We start from the raw sequence: 21,491 nt of genomic DNA, 5'->3' as shown, positions 1-21,491 counted from the left end.
TCTGTTCCTTCCAGGAGGTAATAGTCACACCTCAAACTATACAAAATCACAACTACAGTTATGATTAATTCAAATGGTATATAAAAAAACACTGCCCATGGGCAAATAACAGTACACACATTGTCCCCATGAGCTGTCCCTTCCTTATGAGCTGAAGCTGTTGAATGATTCGGAGTTATGTTGTTATTATGTTGAGACCAAAGTGCTTAAAGCTACTGTTAACAAAGGCCTTGGGAAGTAAATGGACAGGGAGAGACTGCTGATCGAGGTTGGAACCTGTTGTTCTACTTGTCTGTTTTGACCACTGGTGTCACACTGCAGGAACTCCAAACACCAGATGTGAGGACGGATGAGGGAATTGTGGGTGATGTCATCAAATGGCCAACCAATGCTTGAGCTGTAAAACAAGAGTCTGTTTTGTAGCTTAATGTCCAATGTATTTAATTCTATTTTAACCACTTCAACTGGTTGCAATATTTTACAGTAGTTGTTATATCCTAATTTACAAGGCCACTCTTTTAAAGGCATATGCCCCAATGTCTTATCTTTGTCTTTTACCAATGAAATGGTTAATTTTCTTGCATGTGCAATGCTCAGAGCACAAGTCAACTCACAAACAATTAAATGTGTTCAATTCCATATTTATCGTAGCCATTTAGCTAGTTCGAATTAACACTGTCAACAAAAAGCACAAAAAATTGCCCTTACTGTGAACTGCCGTATATTCCCCTCTGCCACCAAATGATGTTCATGTTCTGGAGTGATGCAATAGGCTATCCTCTGTAAAAAATAAAACAGCAACAGTTACAACATTTATCACAAAGCAAATGGCATATATATATATATATATATATATATATATATATATAAAATAAACTTGCCCTTTAATCTTTATTATCTCTGCCAGAAGAATCCTGCAATGGTCACATTTGCGCATGCATCAGTGTGCGCTTCTGTGTCTGTCCACGCCTAATTTCGCATTCTGCTGCAGCAAACTCGTACTATTTTGGGTGGCCAGTTATGGCTGCATGTTCAAGGTCCTTCAAGGAGACTCCTCGCACTTTGTCCAAAAACGTTTATGGCCCATTTTATACTGCCATTTACTGCCTGCTGACTCCTTGCTCACTACTATTAACTCAGGGCATCAGCAAAGAGCCTTTTGGGCCCCATGTGGCGGTGTAGCCCCCAGCCAACGTAGGTGACCAAATTACTTTTCACATCTGCACATTCTAACGGAGCCAAAGCATTGTGGTTGCTATGAGGAGGAGACAGACAAAACTTCATAGGCGTTCAAAGGAGTTATAGGAAAGAACGTGTGTCTTGAGAAGAATCTTAAACCCGGAGTACCAACGGGAAATGCCATTGGGATGGGATAATTGTTACAGTAGAATGAAGCTGACACTGGTTGACTGCTGAGGGATGGAAATAGCTCTCTGGTGCTTTGATGATTGCGATCATTTCATCTTAAAGTGTTCTCACGGTGCCAGTGTCATCAAGTTGAGACGAGACTGTTCTCTCTTAAATCAGATTGTTGTTTTGCTTGAAAGAACATACTGGATGTTCTTTTAACAATGTAGCTGTTTACCAGTACACTGTGTTTGACATTCTATTTGTACCATATATTGAAGTATTTTTTACCATATTCTTTAGGCAGTAAATTAAGTTGGCGTATGACAATTTAATATCTACTAAATCTATCTTACAATGTCTTTTTTTTTTTTCTCCTGTGTAAAACACGTTTGAATAATAATAATGCATTTAATTTATAGGCACCTTTCAAAACACAACAAGCAACCGCCTTGATTATCGATCGACTACCAGTGGTTAATTCAACATGGATAACTGATTACAAGCGTTGCTGAAGCAGCTGTTATCGGAGCAAATAGCAAGCGGCGTGTCCAGCGACGTTATCAGACCTACGGAGCGGAAGTTTGAGGTTACGGTTTTCGCCTTTTGAGGAGGCTGATGGACACAAAGCGGAGGACTTTTACTCTGCACATCTATTGTGAAGTCCACACGTAAACTGCAAAGAAACGAAAGCATAAATGCTCTCCAGTACGACAGAGACTTCAGCCACCCGGCAGAGCTACGAGTGTGATGGACAACAACGAAACCAGGAGGAAATGAGTGAGAGACGTGTGACATTTATTTTGTAAAATGTATTGGAGTGGATGTAGCCTGAGAGTACGGGAAGGTGTGCACATATTAAGAAGTTCAGAGAGATTCAAAGGAGCAGAATTGTGAAAGGCCTTAAAAGTGAGAAGCAGAATCTTAAAATTGCTACGATATTTATTTAACTGGGGAGCCAACGAAGTTGCTGAAGAACAGGGGTAAGTCATGTGATCTCTAGAGGTAGTTCTGGCAGCTGAATTCTGGACCAATTGAAGTTTATGAAGACGAGTAAGAATTGTCAATACGTGCATACATACTGACCTGTTTGAATGTTCCTTGTACGCTGCAGAATTTATATATGGCGTAGAAGGGGACAAACAGCATGGAGGACATGGCCACACCCCAGCCAACTACGTTAGCCCAGTTAGGAAAGATGTAGTCGTCATACTTCAGGCCTGACGATGTCACGGCACTGGCTATTACAACAAACTGTGATGGAGAGAAGAGAGAGGGTGCGGGAAAACAGAGAGACACACAAGGAATGTTACATCTATTTGTATTAGCGCAACTTGTTTAAGTCACTTCATTAATATAATTGCTGTGCACATCCACAGATGCTAAAAGGATTAGATGAAGTGGAATATAATTGGTAGGGTGTGGTGTTATCATTATTTTCTCACTTGAATTACTCATCTCCTATGTTTCCAGCACAATGGTGCATGATGAAAACACTCAACACAGAGGACACATGTAAGGGTTGCACTTGTTTTTTGTGAAAAAGCGTGTTCATTGGAGTAGTATCTTTTATATACCAAAATACATACTGTAAATAATAATTATTACCTCCGCCCAGGAGGTTACGTATCGGGTTTGTTGGGTTGTTTGTACCCAATTTTCATGAAACTAAGTGGAAGGTTGTAGCATGGGCTAAGAAAGAACCCATTACATTTTGGAGCTGATTGGCTTTAGCCGAGGTCTGCGCTCCCAAGAGTTTCCATTTTAAGTTTACTTTTGCATTAGTCCATTTTATTCACAATGTCGTGCGACCAATTTTCTTGCTTTGCAGTGTGGAGTGAAATTGATCTCAAAATGGTCACAAATGTGTATTACATAATCAACAGATGAAAAATAAGATTTATAAATGTGATTTACGCATTTTGGGGTATTCACAAATGCTTGTTCCAATCTGAACACAAATACCAAGCAATTTGAACATGTATACAACCGTTTAACAATTGCACTCACAACCTGAATTAATATTTGAGTTAAAGACTTCATTTCACAAATCTGATAATATTCACCTTCAAAAAACTTCTTGAAATGTCTAAAATAATTGGACATTCTTTTGTATTTATTTACAGATTGATTTATTGAATTAAAATGTACAATAACCTCCTTTTTATAGAGGGTTATGATGTTAGCAATAGTAAATTAGTTTGACAGGTGTTCAAATTGCTTGGTATTTATTTGTAGATTGCACCACGCGTTTGAATACCCCAAATTACCCACAAATTGTTGCACACATTTGTAAATCCTATTTTCATTTCTAGATCATGTAATGGACATTTGTGACCATTTTGAGATCAATTTCACTCACTATTGGAGCCCTTGTTACTACAAAGTTCCACTGTTGTCCAGGGATGGAGCCATTTGTAATAGAAGAAGCACATGACTGTCTACACCTTGATCACTCCATGATCCCACCTTTCCTCTGGGTACAAACAAGGAGCACCACTGCTGCACCCTGTGGTGGTGGGTCAATGCTTTTTCATGTGTGCCACCCAATTTATTACATTACTTTAATTCACTTCAGCTATTGATTCTAATAGGGATATAATTCTGATTCTATTATGAATAAATGCATCACTGACATGCAAACTAAAATATTTACTGTTTGCTAGAATGAGTGATGCCTCCATACAGCCAGGAGGCTTTTGTGACTGACATTTAATGGAAGATGTCAACCGTTGAACAATTTTTACTGTCTAGGATCAGACATAATCCCTGTTGAGGAAAACCAGCCAAATGCATATACTTCAATGTTTTTTTTTTCATGCCTCTCACCAGCAGAAAAGCTGGGCTGACAAATTTCCAGCACAGCCTCCAGTAGAGTCCTGGCTTGAAGCCCATCATTCGCTCAATATCTTCGCTGAAACGGTCCACACCTGGAATGAGCATGAAAAGTTACGATTGTGAAATGAAATTAGACTACACAATATAAATGGAGTAATTGGGGGGGGGGGGGGGGGGGGTATGAATGTAATGCCAAAGTGCTGTAGAATTTCATACCATAAAACCATGAGACTCCAATGGCCTCGATCAACACAGCAAATAGAATAGAAGTCCCTGCTGCATACTTATCTAACAGGGTCAGCACATAGATCCCTCCCTACAGAGAGGAAGAGATTAGTTTGAGTGTGGTAAATAAATCTTCACCTTTTGAAGAGAAGTGGACCCTTGTGTGCAGTCAAAAAGCAATGGCCTCTCGGACTTAATACTACTGTATGCTTGTTTGCCGTTTGAGGTGACTTAAGTGCACTTTGAAGAGTTGCTGTGTCAGCACAAACAAGCCTCACATGGATAAAGAGCTGATTTTGTGGGCATTATAGATTTTATACAACAGATCTTTGATTTGTGTCCAGAGTGGTACAATCTGTATTTGTGCAACAAAACTAGCATGGGCAAGGCATCATTCACTACACAATAATTCCATTGATTTGATAAATGAAAGAAACCATGTGAATCATTAACCTTTCTGTCTGTATATCTGTGATCAGAAAGTGTTTCTCCTCAGTGCTGATACCATGAGAATGAACTACAGTGTAACATTTGCTTCCTGGATACTACTTCAATTCAATTCTAATTTGTCATCATCATTTCTTTGAAAGAGACATGTGATATCTTTCTGAAACTTTCCTGTGACGACAGTATATCCTGAGAGAGAATACTTCCTTTCAGGCAGCAGCCACATGCAGTTCAAAGCTCCCATTTACCATATTCTGACACTATGCCATCCCTACTTGGTTATTATACCAAAAACAATATATGCTGTGTCCAAGACAATTTTATAGTAACTGTTATTTGTGCAAAATATTACAAAGCTTGATTTTGAGAGAAAACATGAATATCAGCAGATATATAAAAAAAAAGTACTTTATTCAAGTATTAGGTTTAAGTGTATGGCACTTTGAAACTTGATACTGACATTGGTAACGCTGAAGAGGGCAATCAGGAAGGTTCCAAAGGCTGTGGCGAAGGTAAAGAGCTTCCTGTTTCTCTTGAGGATCTTAAAGTCATCTGACAGGCCTGTGATGACTGCCTCCATGCCACCCATCTGGTGGACACAAACGGAGAGAGACATGAGACTCAGAAATGTCTAAATTGCAATAAAGTACAGGCATAAACATTGAATAGAACACAAAATAAACATACCTAGTACATTACGGTATGTAATACTAACATGTTCTTAATTTGATCTACTAAATGATAAATGATTGAGAGGATAATTTAAGTACTTGGGCACATTTGCTGAGAGATAAGAGGGTATTAAACTGTCCTCTGTTTTAGTGCCCGAGTGACTCATTGGCCAGATATTTGTTAAATTACTGCTGGCTTTTAAAACGTCAAAAGAAAAGTTTTTGTTGCGGCCGAACAGTTACTCACTTTACCGCTGACCACACTGAAACATAGTTTACTACTTCTCCTATTACTTAAATTCTACAACATGCCCACACCATCAGTCGTCAAGTCATATTGGTTTCCAGTTTAACACACCACAGAGGGGCTGGACACCCAGCTCACTGAACAGATGGTACTAGACAGTAAAAATCCCAACGCCATTGATATTAGCATATTGAATAACACTTAAGTAATAGTCAGCCTGGATGGTTTTATCATTCAACGGTACTTATTTGTCAAGCGTAGTTTAATACTCTGTAATTATAAAGGTTGCTACCAGGGAAAGTACAAATAAAACCATATCACATTTGACATTTATTTAGTCCACTTCAGTTAGAAGACATGCTAAAGTGTTATTTCCATGTCACAGTTGAGAAATAGTTTACTTGATAGGTCCTTAAAATCTAATTTGTGCTTTGTTGTTTCTCAGAGATGAACTTGCACAGTGAGTATGCAATGACTATTATGTTGCAATAAATGTCAGGTTTAATGGGCGACTCAGTGAAGAGAGTCTTCCAATATGATATGTGGATATCATTACTATCCTATAGGGGTTTTAATGTGCACTCTGTCTGCTCTGTTCCGTTCTGTAAGCTCCCTTCACCGTGTTTCTTAGCACAGGGAAAACCACGCTTTGGTTAAGGTAAAGAACTTTTTTCAATTTCTTCTTGTAAATTGCAGGATATAAGTTTACATACTCCTTCAACCTGTACAAAAAGGTACTGTATGAATGTATTTCACCACTAATATTTCACCACTTAAATTAAGTCTTATTGTATTGTATTATGCTTTTATAAATGTTCTACCTGCTAAGTTTTGAAACAGCAAAAAATGATTTTACTCCTCGAAAATCATTGAGTTCTATGGAGTGGTCGTTTGGGACTCACCGCGCTGTCAATGCCCAGAGTCAGCAACATGATGAAGAACACGATAGCCCAAAACGTTGAGCCAGGCAGTGTAGAAATTGCCTCAGGGTAGATGATGAACACCAATCCTGCCCCTGTCCATACACACACACACACACAGAAACACAAAGGTTATGGCTTTCATAAACACGATTTACCAAGTGCAAATGTTTGCAGGATCAAACCGTGTATAACTACATTTCATATCAAGAGAGAAAAAAAGATTCAAACTGGCAGTGATGGTGAGGTGCAAGAGTGTTGCTAATTGTTTTTTTTGTTTTGTTTTTTATGCGTTTGTGTCTCAGACACCAGGACTTACCCTCTGTTGCCACATCTTCTATTTTTACCCCATGTTTGTGAGCCATGTATCCAAGCACAGAGAAGATGGCAAACCCTGAGAAGAAACTGGTGATGCAGTTCACAGTGGTTGTCAAGAGAGCATCCCTAGAGAAAGAAAACATAACGGCAAAAACAAGTTCACAAGAAAGCTGGGTTTCTTTATCTGTACATCTTCAATTTCTCAAGTCTACAACCTTGAAAGTCCACGTTACCAATCTTCTACATTTGTGTTTTCAGTTGTTTGTCTTAGGAGTCGCCAACTTTTATTTTTTAAACCGTCTCTTGTTGGGAGACATTAAGACAGTAATGGAGCCACGTGTTACTTGATATCTTTCAAGTTTTCCATGGGTCTATTGTTGGCCAAACACTGTTTTAGAGGGAATATTCAAGTTACAGTGAAGCTTTTGTCCTCTGCTTCTGTTGGTGATTTGATCAGTAATGTCTGAAATGAAATAAATCTTTGTCAATGATTTATCGTAACCTTTACTATGACTTATTTCAATTAGTTTTAACTTTAGATAACACTTTTTAGTAAAAACTATTGAGATCTATTTCGAAAATACAGACGGGGCATATTGAGTCCGTCAGGCCACAAGACCTGTTTTGCCTTGGTTCCTTTGGTTGTGTTTTATTTTACAGGTAGGTGTGATGGAGGACACACTGCGGCACACTCACTGCACTATACCTTATGCAGATTTCCTCCAGCTGTGTGGGTAATCAAACAAAAGTCTGTTCATTGCTTATTTTTTATAACAGCACCAGTTCTTCCTGGCTGCTGCCTTTCACCTAGTTCAGATTTTCTCATTTGTTGCATAATGTGAATCCCACCTGCTGGCAGTCCACTCCTACCTCTAAATAGGACATGAAAGGGGAGGATGGTGGGAGGCCCTGTTTGGGGTTGAAGAAGGTGGAGGAAATGAGAGAGGACGGGAGAGGAGGGCTCCATAATGCTTATAACTTCCAGTACAGCACTGATTTAGTTTGGAAGCCTCTGTGATGACACTTTGCATTACATTTCACCTGCTGGGAGATAATGTTTTTGATAAGAACCTTTTTAATTTTTTAGAGAGCTGTTCTGCAGCAGCAAGATGTCAGCATTTGCAGTTTTTGTGTAGTTTCAGCAAGATATGTTTTGTCTAGTGGGTGTTGTAAATTTACAAAACTGAAACTGCTGCTCTGCCAACAGCGTGTTCCTCAAACGGCATCACTGCAAACCTATTAATGTGGAAAAAGATAAGGCAAGCTCACAACCTCATGCCTGCTTTTTCTGAAGAAGAGCAGCGTATGACAAACCAACAACATACAGCCTTTGGCTATTATCTGACAACCCTTCCTGGCCTGTACTTTATCTTTCCTGTTAACACCTGGCCATTGAGGTCAGCTGAACAGATTAGCATCACCTCTGCTGCTGCTTCGTGATCCAGTTACATGCTGGAAAAGGCTGGCTGCAGGATGTTATGTTGCTGGGGGCTTGTTTTGGTATATCATAAAACACAAATAAAGTGGCAGGTCTTACCTGTAGCAGTTGTTGTCAAATTTGTTATAACTGGCAAAAGCAATGAGCACCCCAAATCCTGCTCCCAGGGAGTAGAATATCTGGGTGGCAGCATCAATCCATACCTGAGGCAAAAATAAAAGAAGAAAGCTTGTGAATTCCTAAAAAATAGTTTAATGTAAATGCTAGTCTATTGTTTTCCATTAGCTGTGTGGATTTCATTGGAAAAAAACGTGGCTCTGGTTTGCAAAACATGCAAATTAAGTCTTCACATAAGTGACATAAATGTTCGGCTCGTTGAAAATTGCATCTTAAATATATACACTCATTCATATACATACATTAAGTATGGGTAACACCAGCTGGAATCTCAGTTTGAGATGCTCCTTCCAATTACAGTGAAGGCTCTCTAAATCCACAGACTCTGTCGCAAGAGTTGCTTGTACAGTCTGCCCTAAATAGACAGATCTGAAAGTCCCACGGGTTAACATAAAACCGGAGGTCAACAGATAAAACGAAAATGTGATGGTCTGTTATATAGAAGTAGGCGTAGTCGTTGTGATGTCACCCATTGATTTGTGGACTGTTTTGAAGCCTTGAGTTCAGCATTTTGGCCATCACCATCGTAGTTTTGGGCCATTGCCATCTTGGCTTTTTGCAACCAGAAGTGACACAAGAGAGTGGAGCTAATCTAAACTGAACATAGAGTATGATATCTTTAGGTGACACAAATGTTCCAATTAACTTTCATGAACTGAAAACACACTGAAATGGTTTAAGTTGTATGACGAAAACACGAAAAAACCACTCAGCATACCCTGCGTCGTTGTTTTTTTTACTCTAAATGGGACCATCATTTACTAAATGAACATCATGCTGTATTGAAGAAGACTTGAAAGTGTACTGAGGTAATAAATCAAGTGAGAAGTAGGGTAATTTTATCATAGACTTTTATACAATCTGACTTCTTTTTGCAACCAGACAAGTCGCCCCCTGCTGGGTGTTAGAAAGAATGCAAATTTAGGACAATTCGGCATAGTCTTTACTTTTCTGACCCGGAGGTTGCTGCCTGATGTGTAGCCCAGAGTTCATACTGTAAGCAAGAATTGTTCCTTGCTTTTCATTAGTAGTCCCAGGAAAACCCATTTGAGTGACAATAAAATAACCTTGAGATTTTTCAAGGTTACAAACACCCATGGATGGTTTGTGAGCCACAAGTGCTGTCTCTAACCTCCAGATTGTTGAGCCGCTTGAAGTCGATGTGGAGGTAGGCCCTGATGCCATCCATGGACCCTGGTAGAGTTATGCCTCGGATCAGCAAAACAAAAAGGACTACATAGGGCATGGTAGCTGTGATGTACACCACCTGAACACACACACACACACACACACACAGATAAAAGGGGGAAGAAATATGTCAAGTAGTCCCCTATTTCATTGAACCATTCTATCAATAAACAGAATGTGGATGGCAGTATATATTATAAAAAGGTTTTAAAAAACACACCCTCCTTCTCTTACTGTTTGACTCTAATAGTTAGAAGGTTATGTAGTATGTTGTAAGGCTATGTGCTACACTAATATAGTACACAGTACTGCTGTCTGCGAAAGATCTGTTACAGAACCACAGCTACAAATTTGTCTGTACATATTGTAGGTGGCCAAACAATTCAAATGTATTGTTTTTTTTAAATCAAAAGAAGTAGACAACGAGAAAGCGACAAGGTTTTTTCTTGTTGAGTGGTCAAGGCCTGTACCTTCCCTGAGGACTTGACACCTTTCCACAGGCTGAAGTAGAGGATGAAGACCACCACGAGGAGACACAAGGTCAGCTCCCAGCGAGGCATGCCGAGGTCATGGATACCCGTACTCTGATGGAGATGCAGCACGCCCCGTCTGCAGAAAGAGATATGGATATATATATACAAAAGACATTCTTGTAATTCTCAAATACTGTCATTGGTGAGAAATCAATAATTTCTTTGTATTATTAATAGATGACGAAATTGTGTCACATGATTCACAGCACTATGATGAGCACTAATGAACACAACTATGTCAGCGATGCATTTTCAAGCAAAACGGCCTTTAACACTACTTTGCACAAATAAGATATTGTTCTCCTGCCACCTAAAAAGAAGCAAACATTGGCTGCTGTTAATATTTTTAAGTTTAACATACATACATACATACATACATACATACATACATACATACATACATACATAGGTAAGGGATTTGGTGTAAACAGCATTATTAATCTTTAAACCTATTTCTGTTATACTATACTGGGGAAGAGTTCACAGAATGACTGTTTAGTTGACCAATCCCCTAAATTTGTATCAAAATGTCATTTTATAATCTGGGCTGCTGTCCAGCCAGAGAGCCTGAGGGGAGATGACACAAAGTTGAAGGTATTTAAAAGATAAAAGATTGAGTTACAGTTTGGAAAATGTGTTCTTCGCATTGTCTGAAGGTAATTTCTTCATCATAGTCGGTCATCTGCCCATTCTAACAGAGAACATGAAAAACAAGCTGCAGCACACCGGTAATTGCATACACAGTGTCCCTTACAACCATGAACGACTTGTATTGTATTTTTATCTGTAAACTATTGAAAAGCACCTTTGTTCCCCTCACATTTGTCCTGAAACTTTCCTCAAAAAACGATTAAATTAAGTCGGCATGTGTTGTTACGGGTTGATAAACAGCAGAACTGGATTTTTTTTGAATGGCCCGAGAGAAAACACCCTCAGGAACACGCAAACTGAAGTATGTTCAGATGTACAATCCGAAGGGACCAAGGGATCTGTGAAACTCCTCTTCAGCATTTATTTATCTTTAGCTGATAATGAATCCAAAGCTATAAGGTCTTAGGGGACGCAGATAGCGGCGTGAAGACATCAGTTATTTGGGGAGGGAAATTTAGAGTCTATGCTCTGACCTAGAGGCCTCGTGTTGGTGCTCTGTTGTAATGCCTCAAGGCCTCCTTGTTCATCTGATGGCATTGATAGTGCACTGCCAGTAAATGCTCGCTATAACATCAATCCAGCTCCCTTTGGCCCAGTTACTCTAAACACATTGACTCTTATCGTCACTCAGCGAGCTGGTTTTGCTGCTATCCTAACACTCAATGTTGCCATTAGTTGGTCTCTGTATACTTTAGGCTGGCACGCCGGCATGCAGCCCGGTCTTAATGTTGGTTACAGAATGAGAAATAGCGCATTCGAAAAGTATATAAATAAAAAGGACTACAAACTCAGCAGTTCAATCTCATTTCAATCTAATTTATTTAATTAATAACAAATGTATTCTACTTGTTATTTTAAAAGTAATTCTACTAACAAATGTGTCAAATTGCATGTGAGATTAAAGTGAAAGCAATCTTCTCAAGTGTCTATGTAATTAGATATTGTTTTGTTTAAATGAGGGCCATCTATCAAGTCTAGTTATCCTTGACATTAAATCAGATGTGGTTGCTTAAGGCTCGATCCAAATGGAAAGGATAAGGGTGCATCCTATTGAGTTGTAATGAGTTGGTGTTGGCATTATTATTTTAACAATAATTTGTATTTATTTTTTCCTATTCCTGAAAACTTGACTGAGTATGCCTGCCAGCAGGGAGACTTTCACAAAAATCCCAGCCTCTCTCCATCTATATGTAATACTTTATTTTGCATTGGTGGACAATTGCACCCACTTAAAACCAGTTAGTATGTTCCATGGAATTGAGATTTGCGAGCTCAGTCTTCCTCAAAGGCTGGGTCGAGACTCACCGACGGGTCACAGGAGATTTAATTACGATAGCCAATTAAATTTAGAGAATTTCTTTCGTAGTCTCTGTCTACAGTACACGTTTGAGCCACATGAGAGAGTCTGAATGTTTGTATTCTTCTGATACTTGTAGCCTTCTTACAACATTGCATCTAATATGAAAGGCGAGTGAACCTTTTGTTTTTTTTTACTGATGAGATGGAAAAAAACAAGAGCCTGTTGACTGTGTCTAAATGTTTGTCTGTTCTCATTTATAAAGTACATACAACATAAGTTGTGATTTATCAAAGGTATACTATTTCAGAATAGCTGGTTTACCTATTCAAGATAATATAAGGTGATTCCGAAATGGCAGTAAAAACGGTCAGGAACATTCTTTTGTGTACAAATTTGCGCTACTCGCAATTTATAGATAAGGCCTTTGGGGAATTGGGTCCTAATAAAAGATGTTAGGTTGCATGCATCAAAAGTTGCAGAAATTATTGTGCTAATTTACTAATAATCATCGAGACAATTACTGCTTGGAGTGGACGTGAATGACAAATTGATGGTTTCGGAAAGGGGGAGGGGGGTTTCCAAAGCTGTTCGACCATCCGAGAAGCACCCTGGCCGCTTAAGAGAGCCCATCCCCACTGCTTCATGATTTGTATGCCTTTAAGCGATGAGACAGACAGCATTGTTTAATTCTGTAGAGGTCATAGACATGATGCTGTGATTACATTTCTGCAGGTTTTTTGATCTCTGGAGGCTGCACAGTGAACTTAATCCCAGACAGATGTCCAGAACTCTTGTTTTCAGGTCAGTCTTTTGGCAGAAGCCATGTTTTTGGCTGTCTTCACATAGCCCCTTCCACTCCACATCCACCAAAACAAGCCAAGTCACATGATATCACACCTGCTTGTACTGCAATGATTTTGACAGTATTCATTTTTTAGTGCGTCATAAAGCAGCATGTTGTGAACATAAACTTGTATTGGATAATTTAGGGGAATAAACTGGAGGGTTAGTTGTTCCTCATATATTTGTTGATGAAGTAGCATCTTTTTAAATACTAAATACATTTAAATACTAGTGAGTACCTTAAGATTTTGTGATAAGGTGGTGGGGATACATTCTGGATTACCATTTAGCTGTTAGCTCATGTTCTGGTGGACAGACCACACAAGAGTCACTTAGGAGGACAGCCTATGACGGAATGATCGTGCGTTACAGTATAACATATTAGTGTTGATGGTAGTTACAAAAAACTTGGGTTTGAACGATCATGTGTTTTCAGGTTTAAGATATGTACATCTTAAAGATATAAAACAAATAAAGAATAAAATATGCAAACATTTGTCGGATCCTGTGTTAACTAAATACAAGAAAAAATATAAAAACATTTATGTTTAATAATGCATGGTTGGGTTCATTCTTTCCTAAAACAAGGCAGCTAAGATTTATATTATCTTTGGATCAAATGACAACTTAATGTGAAAGGTGTCAATGTAGTGACGAATCCACAGAGAATTATTGACCGACTCCCTTCAGCCTCCAGGTGGCCAAACAATTTATTAACTCCAGTTAAAGGATATCTGAGTCACCAAGTAGTCTCATCTTTCTCTAATGCCATTTTCCTGCACAATGCTATTATCTGCAGTCTCAGTAAGTCAATAAAATCACAAGTCGTTTGAAATTAACCTTGTGATCGTGCACAGTACGGATGTGTGTGATCATGAATTTCCCCACTGCGGGACTAATAAAGGATTATCTTATGAATAACCTACTGTACTGTAAAGGTTGGGCAATCATCATTTAATATATGACCTTAGTAGTAGTGAGCCTAAACAGCTGTGGCGCCAACTAAGAACTGAAGAGTTTTCTATTTTAAATTAGTTTTGCTTTAGAATTTGAATGCAAACTATACGCTCATGATAGCTGAGAACAGTAGGCTCAAGATGATTTGTGGAGGTATAAGCGTCTAAGAGGTGAAGCAAGGGACTGTTTACTCAGTTGGCCTCGCACTCTCATGCTGTGCCTTGGCATTGCTCCTGCGGTCAAAGCTAGCCGGACGCAGGAGGATTTATTGTCCCCGACGGAGCCCATCCAAGATCTGTTTTGAAGTATCCTATTGTTTGTCGATACACATCTACTTCTTTTTTAATTTTTTTCCCCCCCATGAGTGAAGTGTAATCGTCCACCTGGAGCTGCCTTCTGATTTTATGCACCATGTCTGCTCTTTGAGCAATATTGGATCACTTATTTTGGAAGTATGCCATAATTCACAAGTCTGGAGCTTTGACGCAAATGCTGACCTCTTCATGTTGAGTAAAAGTATTTACTTATTTTGAAAATTTGCGGGAGTGTTCCTGGAGGTTTTTGAAAGATAATCCAGGGATCCTGATTAAATAAACAGTCCAAGACAGTTCTGCCCAGTAGAATAGGAGTGGATCTTTAACAAGCTCATTTATTTGCCGGGCTGCATGCTCGGTGTATTCTGTGCGTCACGCTTGGCACGTGTACTGTCTAAGTCACTTCACAGACTTCCTCTGGGTCTGCACAGTCGGTCTTTATAGAAGCTGGGGAAGAACTGGCTGTCTTTGAAGTATAAACAGACGGAGCCTTTTTTCATGCTCTTCAAAGAGTGCATTTGAACTTTTTATGTATACTCCTTTTATAGTGCAAACATTGGTAACACTTGCTATGATGCCCATGTCTAAACTGCATTACAAACATACTTATAACGCATTACAATCTGCTTATAACACTGTATAATTATAGTTATAAGCACTCATTAATATTCATAATGCTTAATAGCAGTAATCATAAAACCTTATAAAGCACCTTATAATGACTTATAAGGTCAAGTATCATAATACTTGATAATGGCTGGGCACTCATTTGTTTTGTACAAGAACGAAAAAGTATTATAATTTGCTTTAAGTAAAGTGAAACAAATATTAAATCGATCTGTCCATTTAACAGAGATTAAGATAATTGCATTTTGACATTTACCAAATAGTTAATTGGGTCTGATGCTTGAATAGGTGTGATGTTAAAACTTGATTACCTATTACCATGTTTTTTCTTAAGTTGCACAAAATGTAAATCATGCCACGGCCTACATAGGTCACGATCTGATAAATGAATTACTCTGAATTTCAGAAATCACTCACTCATAGTACTCTGCTGCCGGGGTGATCTTGTACTTGGCGTAAGGCGTTGCATTGCCGATGGTGGATCCGTTGAGGGCTTTGGGGTAGGTGCAGTTCTGACTGTTCCAAACGTTGTCACATTTGAGCCATGGCAGGTCATTGGTCATGGAAGAGAACAGGTAGTAGAGGGACCAGGCGATGATGACGTTGTAGTAGAAGCCGACATACAGGGCTATGATGATCACAGTGTAGCCCACACCTGAGGAACAGAGTTATTATTAGTAAGAACTAAATGATGGTTTACGTTCACACTGTGCAGCCCAGTGCAAATTCACTGACTGCATGCTCTCTTTAGAGACGACCATATTTGATATATTTTCTGCTGTTGACATAGGTTTCATAATGTTAACTGGTTCCAAATAATGCGTATCCATGCTGCATCACAATATGATGAAAAGAGTGTCCATCGAATGCCTCTATTTTGGTCTTCAGTTGCTTGTCTCATTACCCAGTCAATAGTACTATTGAAGAGCAAAGCTGACATCACACATCCTTGTCTCACACCTGTCTTCACTTGGAATTTTTGGAGACTGATTCCAACCCTGCATGTGAAGTTGGTATCAAAACTTTGGATCACAAGAACCATATCTTCAGGGACAATATACGCCAAAGGCTTTCACGATGAATGGAGTCAAACGCTTTTTCAAAGTCAACAAAGTCTATATACAGTTCCCTCTGCCACTCTGTGCACTGCTCTATGATGCTACGTAACGTGAATACGTGATCGTTGCAAGCCTGTTCTTTTCTGAGATTGTTGGTCTACAGCATCTGTTATTTGTTATACGTTAATGATGATCTTCGCCATGATCTTACTTGGTATTGCCAGAAGTCTAATTCCACGCCAGTTGTTACAATTTCTTAGAGAACCTTTCCTTGGTACTTTGATGATGATCCCCTCTGACCAGTCATCAGGTATTTTCTTATTCTTTCTTATCTCACTCTTTTCATCACTTGAAGATCTAGACTATGCAGATGATCTTTCTCTTCTTTCACATACTCATCGGCACATGCAGGAGTAAACATCCCGCCTCAGTGATTTTGGTCAGAAGATTGGCCTGAAGATCAGCAAAAAGAAAACAAGTGATGACTCTGAACATTCCAGATCCCTCACCAATTCAGGTTTACGGAGAAGATCTCCTCAAAACCGACGAGTTCACATATTTGGGCAGCACTGTCGGACACAATGGGGGCACGATACGTCAAAACACAGAGATGTGGTGTCTGTTGATGTGATTTATATCATTAATGCTTCGACTTTGAAATCTAAGAGTTTCTCCCCCTGTTAGCTGTGTTATATACATAGAAAGTTGCCTATGTAAAGTTTACTGGTACACATTTGTAATTTTTGACTCATATCTGAGGTCCCCTTCACCCTCGTATCACCACCATGAGGTGCACATATCTCCCTCTCAGCAGCGTACATTCATGTCATCACTTTATCACTTCTCCTTTTTGTTAATCCTGGGGTGAGTTGTTTTGTCCCCACTGGAATGTGAAATCCTTGCGCGAAAACAGAGAAACCATCACCATAAATCCATCATATCATTCGCGGCAGGAAAACAAACAAACCCTCCTCAGCACTGAAGCCAACAAAAGCAGTGCCTGTTGCTGGTTCAATACTGCAGACTGAGGTATTTATCTGACCTCTTTTAAAACATGCTGCTTCACATAATAATCTGTGGTATAAAGACCACGATGTGAGAAGAGGTCAGGCTTATGTGTAGCTGTGACTTTCCAGATGCATGATCTTAGATCTCCTTTTCTCAATGTAATGCTAATCATGACAGGTTAACAGCTTTTTGCAGGATTGGCTTTACAGTGAAGTCCATATCACAGGAGAAAAAAATATATATCATATTGTTAGTGCACAGTTGCTATAATTAAGCAAGTTTCAGTTTAAAGTTTACACAACATCAATATATGTTAGTCCGTTTTATTTAATGTGCTCAAAGCCTTCTCTATAACAACAGTACGTGATGGATCCCTTTTGATTTAAGATTGTTGGTTGTGTCTCTGATTAGTTTAATTGATTGACTTGTAATTACATCGACCCCAACTGTGTTCCTCAACAGGCCAAGGACAGTAGCCTGGTTTCCTTTGGCTTCACTCATTTAAAATTGGCATTTGAAGAAACACAGACAGGGGTATAAGGTTGGAAGCCCAAGCGGAGAATGAAATACAGAAAGGTGAAACTGAGAAATAGTTCCAAGTGACACTTCTGAACCTATAAGGGTTAAAGGACAAGAACGAAGGGATGAAATGAAAGGGCAAGACATTGAAGAGAAGCAAAGAAGAGCATGACTGAGCTGTATGTAGCCCAGTTTAAGAGGTTAGAGAAAGGCTGAAGTAAAAAGACATGCCAGTTCTCGTGTGTGTGTTACTTGTGCGTGTGTGTGTGTGTGTGTGTGTGTGTGTGTGTGTGTGTGTGTGTGTGTGTGTGTGTGTGTGTGTTAAAACTCACCTTTAAAGATGGGGCAAATTTTCCAAACTGTAGCTGCCCCTTCCCTGTTGTACTGGCCCAAGGCAAGCTCCATGTAGAACAATGGCATCCCCGCAATGACCAAGAAAAGAATGTATGGGATCAAAAAGGCACCTGGAAGGAGAAATAATTACATATCATGCTTTACATATTCCTTGCTAGCGTGACTTATGTTGTAGCGGTTAGTAAAAACAGGTCCAACATGCTCAATGTGGACATAAGTGCTAGACAAAACAAAATACCAAAAGAAGAAAAAAGTGTGTGTGTGTGTGTGTGTGTGTGTGTGTGTGTGTGTGTGTGTGTGTGTGTGTGTGTGTGTGTGTGTGTGGGGGGGGGGGGGGGGGGGGGGGGGTGTTGATTAGGGGTCTTGACATTGTTGGAAAAAACAACACACCATAACATGCAAGCAGGAAGGCTCACAGCTATTTTCATGCTGGGCCTCAGTAGCACATCCATGCACCAACAAGGAAATGACCTCCCATAATTGAATTGTTCTTGACATTGACCATCACAAATGACACATGATCTACAGTAATGAATACATTTCGCTGAGGGCCAATATGATTGACAGGCCAGCGGTGGAGTTGACCCTTTGGGGCACTGAGCACAACATGTTGATTTTCGCCACGTGAATGGACACGCAGGCAAACAAGCCCCCTGTTGATGTGTTGGGGGAGGATCAACACTGTTTAAAACAATCCTTTGTTTATCAAACTACACACACTGTACTTTCTTTTCTCTCATACAGGGCAGCTTCAGCGGTGGAGTCGGTTCCTCTGTGTTCAGACATACTGAGTAAACCTGAGCTCAGAAACTTGTTTTTGAATGTTCAATTAGACCAGGTAAATAAACCTGACAGTATATTTTAAACAAGATGAATCCCATATTTATATAATTTACAAGTAGCTGCTAAAACATCACTTCATGACTCATTTGGCAATACAGGTTGATTTTAGAGCTACAGTGGCTTTACACATGTACACTGGGTTGTCCCGATATCACATTTTCCCTACATGGTTGTCATGGCCAAAAGAATTCACGATAGCAATATTATCGCCAAATTGATCTTTGGGTTTGTTTATTGTGCGTTTTGTCCCATTTTTGGCAAATGAATTACACTCAAAGAACCAGTGGATAGAAGTGGAGGGAGAATCTAAAACCATAACTATATACAAAATAATTTAAGAGGCGCTGGATAATTTAGACAATATAATCTATATTATGAACATTGTATCAATATTTCATTTTTGAATATGACGATTATCATCACCCAACATGTCTTTATGAAAGGGTACATTTTCTTTATCATGAGAAGCTAAAACAGCTTCTCATGATCAATTAATGGATTTAAAGAACTGAAAGTGGCACAACATTAAAGCCATTTTAAATCCATGCATCTTTTATCTGTAACCGCTGGGTCGCTAATCGCAGCTTACATTGGGCGATTTTAAAATGACAATGTAATTAGTTTATTAAGACAGAGTTTGTACCTTTTTTAAGAAAATAAAAAGTAAAACCAAACATTGAAGATAAAGATGTCTAAAACCACCTGTTGGTGATTCAACTACACTTCTACGCACCCTCTCTGCTCACTACAGTGCACCTTCAGTTTTCAATAGTTTTATTTGTGGTTGTGTATCCAGACTTGCTGAGTAACCACGAACCCGGACAGTCCATTTATCTTTATTCATGTGCATTTCTTTGAGAAAATTAGGTATTTCCTTCATCATGTCAGCTTCAGTAAATGCACTCTCCCGTTAATACACGTGGGACCATTAAAACATTCATTAAAGGAGATTAAAGGAACCATTGGAACAACATATCAAAAATTACTGTAATCTAAATCTAATCTGGCTGTAGTATTTTCTTTGACAACACATTCGTATTTTTGATTGACTTGGAAATAAAAATAGGGACGCTTTGGTATCTGACACATAAATGAAAGAACATCAATGAAGAACAAACTACTATCATTATAATGTACAGTGTACTAGCCGACCCAGTCACGCCTGGTATTCTATATTATTATGTTACTATACAGGGATTTAGTTCCCGAACCTGAGACCATGATAAGTTTGTGACCTCTTCAAAATGTGTAAGCATCTGTGATCGCTCTGTATCTGAAGTCAACTCACCTCCTCCATTTTTGTAGCACAAGTAAGGGAATCTCCAAACATTGGCCAGGTCTACTGCGAAGCCAATAACCGACAGGAGAAAGTCTATTTTCTTTCCCCAAGTTTCTCGATCGTCGTCGGTGCATCCGGGAGGACCTGCGGGGTGGCCAGGGGTGGGAATGATGGAGGAGCTGGTGTACTGGACGCCATTCTGGTCCTTCACTAGTATCAGTTCTACCTCCTTTTTCTCCACATTGCACTCTTTCAGCGGGGCCACCGACGAGAGCTTGTGTTCTGGCAGAACCTGGATATTCATTTTCTCTGCGGTGCTTGCGAAGCCCACGCTGACCCGGTGCTCTCACGGCCCCCTGCGGGTTCTGGCGGAGCCGATGGTCCGGGTCGGTGCTCCCGAGGACGGCAATTCCAAGCGAGTGTTCTCCGCCGAAACTGCAGCTTCTACCTCCGCATACATGAGCTGGAGAGGAGGGAAGAAAAACAGAGTTTGGAGAGGTTTGGTGTTTGTGCGTAAAGTTTTCCGCACAGGTTAGGACAGGCTGGGATAGGTGACAGTATTCTTCCTATAATAGCAAGACCTAACAATACTACCTGTACAGTATTAGGATAAAACATTCTATCTGTAGGCTGATGCCCAGCAACAGCAGGTGAAAGACCCTAAAGAGCGAATTCCTCTCCACGTAACGGCGCGCGCATGAGCCTATTGTGCGCTAAACAGTCAACCCAATCAAACAATCACCTAAAAACATCCCTCATGAGGATAACGAGAAAGATAAATGGTCATTTGAATATGTCCCCGTTACTAAAGCAGTTTAAAGGTGTGCGGCTCAAAGTTTTCCCTCCGTACTTTGTGCAGCTAGGTACGCATCTCCATGACCCGATGCTGCAGCTGTCCTGACGCATCTGAGGGAAGACTGCCCATTCTGAAGGAACTATAAGACTCGCCTTCTCCTGAAGAGACGATATAAATTGCGAGCTTTTAAGTCGGTTTCCTCTCTCTCTTTTCCACGTGATATTTTATAATTGAACACTTTCTCTCCATGTTTGATGTGGACTTGGCATGATCGCTTTTTTCGTTTAAGCTCAAGTTCCCATAAACTTCTGACTTGTCAGTGCAACAATCAGTCAGGATGAGAACATAATGGTTCGATGACCTCTTCATTTTTAGATAAATCAAATATTCTGTTTATAAACCTTGGTTTGAACTTTATAAGTAATGGGTTTGTGTATTGTATTTATTCGATGGAGACTTGTTCCATGTCAAGAGCAGAATATAAAGTCAGATCATGTCTTTGCTTTTCGGATTGGCACTTGAATGTAACATTGTTCAAGAGACATGAGACCACTTTACCTTCAGCTTCACATTAGTCCTTTACAATTCACATG

The 21,491-nt window shown here is 39.6% G+C and overlaps 1 protein-coding gene across 1 annotated transcript; it reads right to left on the bottom strand.

Moving 5' to 3' along the window:
- Nucleotides 1–268: 268 nt before the first annotated feature.
- On the bottom strand, nucleotides 269–20,406 carry slc6a2 (solute carrier family 6 member 2; the record flags this gene model as incomplete). Its single annotated transcript, XM_079165865.1, has 14 exons — nucleotides 269–397; nucleotides 709–780; nucleotides 2,434–2,601; nucleotides 4,177–4,277; nucleotides 4,402–4,501; nucleotides 5,318–5,446; nucleotides 6,678–6,790; nucleotides 7,015–7,139; nucleotides 8,551–8,654; nucleotides 9,761–9,895; nucleotides 10,287–10,425; nucleotides 15,459–15,696; nucleotides 17,959–18,090; nucleotides 20,112–20,406. The coding sequence occupies 14 exons, from the start codon at nucleotides 20,404–20,406 to the stop codon at nucleotides 374–376; spliced, it is 1,875 nt and encodes a 624-aa protein (XP_079021991.1). The 3' UTR covers nucleotides 269–373.
- Nucleotides 20,407–21,491: the final 1,085 nt, after the last annotated feature.

Source organism: Pholis gunnellus (genome assembly GCF_910591455.1).
Source record: "Pholis gunnellus genome assembly, chromosome: 1".
NCBI classification, from domain to species: Eukaryota; Metazoa; Chordata; class Actinopteri; order Perciformes; family Pholidae; genus Pholis; species Pholis gunnellus.
Note: the sequence above shows the minus strand (reverse complement) of the source record. Positions and strands in the feature narration are given on the sequence as shown.